The 8,191-nt window shown below is 42.6% G+C and overlaps 1 protein-coding gene across 4 annotated transcripts in view; it reads right to left on the bottom strand.

Annotated features, from left to right (window-relative positions):
• Positions 1 to 7,350, bottom strand: part of CACNB1 (calcium voltage-gated channel auxiliary subunit beta 1) — a 159,330-nt gene extending 151,980 nt beyond the window's left edge. For 2 of the 4 annotated variants that reach the window (XM_077252325.1, XM_077252328.1), the window contains exons 1-2: positions 7,142 to 7,349; positions 6,034 to 6,117 (exon numbers count right to left, since the gene is read on the bottom strand). In XM_077252325.1, the coding sequence (XP_077108440.1) occupies positions 6,034 to 6,117; positions 7,142 to 7,228 (171 nt within the window). In that variant the 5' untranslated portion in view covers positions 7,229 to 7,349. Of the gene's footprint in view, positions 1 to 6,033; positions 6,118 to 7,141 lie in introns of all 4 variants that reach the window. The other 2 variants (XM_077252323.1, XM_077252329.1) reach the window with 2 other exon arrangements.
• Between the last annotated feature and the right edge of the window lie 841 nt (positions 7,351 to 8,191).

An 8,191-nucleotide genomic window follows, 5' to 3' on the forward strand; every position in this document is an offset into this window, starting at 1 on the left:
AACGACACTCCTTCCCTTCCGAGCTCTGCTGTGCGCCCAAACAGTGGTTTACCCCCACATTTGGGGTATCGGCGTACTCAGGACAAATTGCACAACAACCTTGGTGGTCTAATTTCTCCTGTTACCCTTGTGAAAATAAAAATTTGGGGGCAAAAAGATCATTTTTGTGGAAAAAATACGATTTTTTATTTTCACGGATCTACGTTATAAACTTCAGTGCAGCACTTGGGGACTTAAAGTGCTCACCACACATCTAGATAAGTTCCTTAAGGGGTCTAGTTTCCAAAATGGTGTCACTTATGGGGGTTTCCACTGTTTAGGCACATCAGGGGCTCTCCAAACGTGACATGGCATCCGATCTCAATTCTGCATTGAAAAAGTTAAACGACACTCCTTCTCTTCCAAGCTCTTGTGTGCCCAAACAGTGGTTTACCCCCACATATGGGGTATCGGCGTATTCAGGAGAAATAGCACAACACATGTTGTGGTTTATTTTCTCTTTTTACACTTGTGAAAATAAAAAATATTGGTTCTGAATTAAAATGTTTGTAAAAAAAAAGTTAAATGTTAAGTTTTTCCTTCCACATTGCTTCAGTTCCTGTGAAGCATGTAAAGGGTTAATAAACTTCTTGAATGTGGTTTTGAGCACCTTGAGGGGTGCAGTTTTTAGAATGGTGTCACTTTGGGGTATTTTCTGTCATGTACACACCTCTAAGTGACTTTAAATGTGAGATGGTCCCTAAAAAAATGATTTTGTAAATTTTGTTGTAAAAACGAGAAATTGCTGGTCAACTTTTAACCCTTATGACTTACTAACAAAAAAAAATTATTTTTGTTTCCAAAATTGTGCTGATGTAAAGTAGACATGTGGGAAATGTTATTTATTAACTATTTTGTGTGACATATCTCTCTGATTTAAGGGCATACAAATTCAAAGTTTAAAAATTGCAACATTTTAAATTTTTTTGCCATATTTACGTTTTTTTCATAAATAACCGCAAGTAATATCGAATAAATTTTACCACTAACATGAAGTACAATATGTCACAAAAAAAGTCTCAGAATCAGCGGGATCCATTAAAGGGTTCCAGAGTTATCACCTTATAAAGTAACAATGGTCAGAATTGTAACAATTGGCTTGGTCATTAAGTAATAAATTGGCTCTGTCACTAAGGGGTTAAAGAGACTTTTGTTTGGAACTTTGTTGGGTCACTGCCTCATCACTGCATAAGCATGCTACCGCTGCACTACAGTTGGCAGTGCACCAGCCCAGACTCCCCAACGTACATTTACAAATAATGCTTCCTCAGGGGGTGTGATTGTAGAATAATAGTTGCAGAGAAAAAAACACAATAAATACACAAGTCATACAGTTGTCATATGGATGCTATGTGAGAAAAATCGCATTGTAATCACATGACACTTGCATGACACTCATCCTATTTTCCAGATCAACATTGGGGCAATGTTTTAAACGCCGATGAGTGTGAACCCTTAAAGTAGTTTTCCAACCATTACAAGTAAAGTCATATTGCTAGGCCTTCCAAGAGCTGCAACCAAATTTCCACCGATTATAATGTTATGGCATACTTGATTGATATGCCATAAGTTTATCAAAATGGGAATATCCCTTTAACATTGTTACAAACCAAGGGATGTGTCGAACATCAAAGAAGCGATCAGAAATTACTCAGCCCATCCTTAGGAATCATGATTTTGCCTTTACGTCAGCACAGTGTCACATGTATTGGATGTATATCTTTCTGAAAATATATTAACACATTCCCAAGCATATTTTTCCATCTTTATGAAACATAGAGAAAGCCTATATTATCTCCAGAAAAATCCGGTAAACTGACTCATCCACTACAACAGGCTGAGGAAGGAAGTCGCTACAGCTGTCTGACCACAATTAGATTTGAAGCAAGCTTAATCCTAATGGGAGGTTCACATGATTCATGCAATTGTCTGTAAGGCCAGGGCCTTCATATATCGCTCCAGGACAACCACAATGAGTGCATCACCGGAAGTATTGATCAAAAATTGGGATCATTGATCTGAGTGCCTCTTCTATTAAGAGGAACAGTGGAGCAGGTGCTGGGTTAGACACTAATGGCTAAATCAATGAAAAAAACATGGAAAATTTTACATACACTAGGGGTACTTGTGACATTGCTAACATGCTATCAGACGTGCGATCCAATAATTGCAACTTACATGCACAGTAATTAAATAAGCTGAAAGTGCAAATAACGTATAGTTTCACTCACAATCACCCCAAATGCCCTATGAAGGCCTTATCATAAAGCACAGCAAAGGCACTTATAAAATAACTAATATTCAACATATATATATTATATATACAGTATATACACACGTGGTCAAAATTGTTGGTACCCCTCGTTTAATGACAGAAAAGCCCACAATGGTCACAGAAATAACTTGAATCTGACAAAAGTAATAATAAATAAAAGATCTATGAAAATGAACAAATGAAAGTCAGACATTGCTTTTCAACCATGCTTTCTACAGATTTAAAAAAATAAAATAAAACTCATGAAATAGGCTTGGACAGAAATGATGGTACCCTTAACTTAATATTTTGTTGCACAACCTTTTGAGGCAATCACTGCAATCAAACGATTCCTGTAACTGTCAATGAGACTTCTTCACCTCTCGACAGGTATCTCGGCCCACTCCTCAAGAGCAAACTGCTCCAGTTGTCTCGTGTTTGAAGGTCGCCTTTTCCAGACGGCATGTTTCAGCTCTTTCCAAAGATACTCAATAGGATTTAGGTCAGGGCTCATGGGAGGCCACTTCAGAATAGTCCAATATTTTCCTCTTAGCCATTCTTGGGTGTTTTTAGCTGTGTGTTTTGGGTCATTATCCTGTTGCAAGACCCATGACCTGCGACTGAGACTAAGCTTTCTGACATTGGGCAGCACATTTCTCTCTAGAATCCCTTGATTGTCTTGAGATTTCATTGTACCCTGCACAGATTCTAGACACCCTGTGCCAGATGCAGCAAAGCAGCCCCAGAACATAACAGAGCCTCCTCCATGTTTCACAGTAGGGACAGTGTTCTTTTCTTGATACGCTTCATTTTTCCATCTGTGAACAGAGACCTGCATGTCTCCATTTATCCACAACCTCCTTATCCTGCTGATACCCCAATACTGAGCAGCTGCTGCTGTATGTGTCCCTATTGCCGCATCTACTGTGTGGCACTGTGTCCTCTAATTTTCCTCCTACTGAAGCCCTAGATTTCCCTTTTATCGCACTTGCAAAGTATGATGATGATGTCAACAAAAGTGCCCCACAAACACTAAGACATCCCCATAATGAATTCCTCTACGGTACCCTCTAAATGTACAGTATGATGACCCTCCTGTACCCCACCCCGCAACTGTCCCAGAAAAGTATGGTAACTCCAACACAGTATGATCCCCCAACTGTGACCCCCACACAGCCCTCCATGTAGTATAATGGCTCCACACATCTCCACATTGTACATTGCCCCCACACAGTATGATGGACCTTACACAAACTTTCACACTGTGTAATAGTTTGCATACAGTTTAAAGACTCCCACGTAAGAGTTCAAATATTTTATTAGCCCCACATAGTCCTCCATACAGCATAATGTACCCCATGTCCCATATAGTATAATACACCCCATGTCCCATACAGTATAAAGCATCCCCCCCATGGTCCATACAGTATAATGAGCCCCCCTGGTCCTCACAGCATAATTCATCCCCACATAGTCCATACAGCATAATGCATCCCCCCTGATTTTCACAGCATGATGCAACCACCCATGGTCCATACAATATAATGCATCCCCAATGGTCCACATAGTATAATGCACCCCCCCCCCCCCCGGTCCTCACAGCATAATGCATTCCCCCATGGTCCATACAGCATAGTTCATCCTCCCATGGTCCGTACAGTATAATGCATCCCCCCTGGTCCATACAGTATAATGCATCCCCCTCATGTATAAAGCACCCCCCCATTGTCTATAAAGTATAATATATCCCCCCTGGTCCATGGAGTATAAAGCATCCCCCCTCATTGTCTATACAGTATAATACATCCCCACATGATCCATGCAGTATGAATTATCCCCCCTCATGTATAAAGCACCCCCATTGTCTATACAGTATAATGCATCCCCTCCATGGTCCTCAGTGCGGTTTTATCTGAACACAGTGTTCTAAAAACAGTAAAATACAATACTCACCTCTCCTCCCCGTTCCTCCGCTGCTCTCCGCAGTGCCAGCTTATCTTCTGAACTGTCGCACATCTCAGTGTACAGGACGCCATTTAGTGACATAATCGCGTCTGTGCTTTCATAGGCGATAACACAGGCGATAACACTATGTTTTTACTGCGGTGTTTTTGACGCTGCGGATCCGCAGCAGTTTTCCATGCGGCGTACAGTACCATGTTAACCTATGGAAAATAAAAACCGCTGTGCACATGCTGCGGAAAAAAACGCGCGGAAACGCTGCGGGTTTTTTTCCGCAGCATGTCAATTCTTTGTGCGGAATCCACAGCGGTTTGACACCTGCTCCATATTAAAAACCGCAGGTGTAAAACCGCAGTAGAATCCGCACAAAAACCACAATAAATCCGCAGAAAAAAAACGCAGTGTTTTTGCCCTGCGGATTTATCAAAAACAGTGAGGAAAAATCCGCAGGGATTTGCTGTAATCTCTGCAGACGAGTCCTGGCTGGAGAATTCGTCATGTCGGTCTGGGCCAGATGGAAAAGATGGGAAACGTGAACGACTCCACCAGAAAATCTATAACTGTGCTGTAGTCTTATATGTTCTGCAAGTCTGGTATCGTCTGGTATCTACCACTGTCACCATATGGCGGTAATATCGATGCTTGTGTTTGTATGGAGATTTTTTTCAGTAACAGCATAGTGATCTGCTGAGGTTCTCCTACATCCACTAGTAGGGTGCGACACTATAGTATTAATCAGGGATACCTGGTTAGGGGCCCACTCAGAAGTTTTGCCCCCAAAAGCCCTAGCTAAGCCTCTGTATGAAACAGTTGACAAATGGGTGTTATCGTTCTTTCTACTTGTCAATAGGTTGTTCCTACTCGGTTCGGCACAAGTCTGGACTGACATTCACAGCCACACCTTACTGACAACGAGAGCGATAATGACCAGCTGTAAGTTTATTCATGCATTTCCTGTAGGATTTACAGAGGAAAGGCACAACGCAGAAGTCTAAGTTTAAAATGTGTGTGTAAAGTATTTACTAAAAACAGGCAAACATGACAGAGAAGGATCAGATGATGACAGAAGAGCAGATGATGACAAAAGATCAGGTGATGACAGAAGAGCAGAGGAATCGGATCTTTAATTGTCATTTTGTCTCAGTGTATCTCTTTACATGCTTACAATCTGCTGCTGAGATGAATTAGAGAGTTTACAGCGCGAGCTATAAACGTCCTGACTGCCATATGTATTCCAGTGCAAAATGTAGCTATTGTCGTCCTACTTGTAAGACGTTCCATACATACATACATGTGTAACTCTGCACAGCATGGTAGAAGGCTAGTCATTAATTTTCCCATGATGCAGCAGTTACAATAGACCAATGCAAATGCAGTCATCTTATTTCCATCCTTTCTTTAAGTTTTCCTTCTGAACTAGTCCCTGTTTTCCATAGTGGCCCATGTGATGCGCCTCCCTCCCTGCTTCTCCCTGCCATCATGCTTTCTCTGCCTGTGCCCTTCCACAAGCTGCCATTTTCCAGATTCCCTCTCTATATATGTATGTCTCTTTGTCTCTTCCATCCACCTCCCTCTCCCTGTACTATTCTACAGCATCTCCTCTTTCCCTCTCTTCCAGTCAGTTAATTAGTGTTTGTCATTTCCATCTCCTGACGTAGGAGCATCTCTTCCCTGGTGCTGGTTGCTATGGTAACCCAGGACCAGGGCCTAGCGAGGCCTGCGTTTGTGTTGCCGCACACACCAGGCCATAGTGTAAAGCACGGATAAGCATGACTTACCTGCCGCACAAAGCTGTTAGAGGTGGTGTCTGAGCTGGTGCTGCCATCTGAACGCTTAAATCGACTTTTTCTCTTATATTTAGCCTGCCAAGAAGAGTAAAAATAAATGCTGCAGCAACAGAACAATGGTTGTGATATTCCGGAATATACTATACCTTCAGTAATATTGTCCCTGGTAGAACTACTCCAGCCACCATGTGACACATCACCCGTTAATGCCATCCAAGCCAAGTAAGCTAAGTACCATCCTGTCACCTCTCCTGATTAGTGCCATTGAAGCTCGGGACCCAAAACCAGGGGTCCCACATTCACTTTATCAATAATAGGACTCCAATTTATGGCAGAGTACATGGCTCCACAAATGGCAGGGTCAGGAACACAGTCTTAACGCTACAGTATATATTTAACCCAGGTATCTATTGCAATGTATCTACTCCTGAGGAATGACAAATATTACTTTTACTCATCACACCACAGGACACCCACTTACTAGCTCCTATACTATATACCAGTGCTTCCCATATACTAGTATTACATAAATAGGATTGATAACTTCTTGCATGTATTTTCATTCGGTGCATTATTCATAATATTGTTTTTCTTGGTAAAACACGAATATTTGGTATATATACAGCAAAGCACATGTCAACGTTCCTATCTTTTTGGAAATTAATAAGTCAAATATTTCTTCCTTAACCCTCTCAGTGCTACAGCAATGCAATCATCCCCCTCTCACTTCCACTTCCCATCCCCCATGCATCCTATGTTTACCTGCTCAATACCAGCTGTTTCTCCGTGTTCACATTTCATCCATTCTCTTCCTTTTTCTGTTCCTATGTAGCAGTTTCTAATCACTCTACCCCTCCACCTTCCTTTAGATTTCTTTCCATGGATGTCTAACACCTCTATAAATTACCATTCTGTCTGTACTAGTATACATTCTGGATGTTGACACTCCTGATACAATGTATCGCCAAGAGATATATACATTATGCATCCTAATATATGTATATATTATGTGATGGAGAGAAAAGCCAGAAATGTGCAATGAAATTGTGCATTAGTGATGGTACAGGAATGGGTGTAGCTGAAGCTGTAGTCTTCTCACCTGCAGACTGTGCCCCTCTAACACATCCATCTGGATCTCCTGTGTTGAGCTGGAAGGGGTCCTGGCCATTCTGCTCTGCTGGACCATTGGTGTGACCCCCCTTCCACACTCAGATTTCCTCCTGTTACCCTGCACTCATCCCTCCAGCAGTTCCAGGACTGTGTGTATGTGAGAGGCAGGCAGAAGAGAGCAGAACTGGGGAGGGGAGGAAAGGGAGAGATAGGGTGAATGATAGAACAAGGAGGAGGAGAACACAGGCAGACACAGGGAGGGGATAGCACAGAATGGAGAAGACAGGCTGGGAAATGACAGGGATGTAGGGAAGGCTGGAGAGGTGCAAGATATGTGGAAGAGATAGACTCAGGAATAGAGCGATGATGGGAGGATGAGATCAGGAGGCAGACAAGTAATACAGAAGATGAGACTAGCAGAAACAGGACTAAAAAAACATGGATGATTAAAGAGGTAGCACACTGTATACACAGGATGGCACTGCAGGAGAGATACCCACATTATTCATGCGAGACTGGCATAGCCATAGGATAGAATACAAGGAAATTGTATGACAGATTAGATTTTACCCTTCTAATAAAACTGTTTATATGTAGCGTTGCTGCAATCTGAAATTGTCAGAATCTAAATGGCACCACACCATCCCAATAGGCAGCCATATAGTCTGGTTGGCACCGAAACTTTCTATAGCCAGTTGGCCCAAGCATTCCATACACCTGCCCCCTCCTACGTATTCTATGCCCGGTTGGCAAAGGCACTCCCTTCACCTGCCCCCACCTATCTATTCTTTGCCTAGTTGGCACAGACACTACCTCCACCTGCCCACTCCTACCTATTCTACACCTGGTTGGAACCGGCACTCTCTTCACCTGCCCCCTCCTTCTCATTCTATAGCCAGTTGGCACAGGCATCCCGTCCACCTGCCCCTCCTACCTATTTTATATCCAGTTGGCACAGGCACCCCGTCCACCTGCCCCTGGTACCTATTTTATATCCAGTTGGCACAGGCACCCCGTCCACCTGCCTCTCCTACCTACT

Source organism: Ranitomeya variabilis, chromosome 4 (assembly GCF_051348905.1).
Source record: "Ranitomeya variabilis isolate aRanVar5 chromosome 4, aRanVar5.hap1, whole genome shotgun sequence".
Taxonomy (NCBI): domain Eukaryota; kingdom Metazoa; phylum Chordata; class Amphibia; order Anura; family Dendrobatidae; genus Ranitomeya; species Ranitomeya variabilis.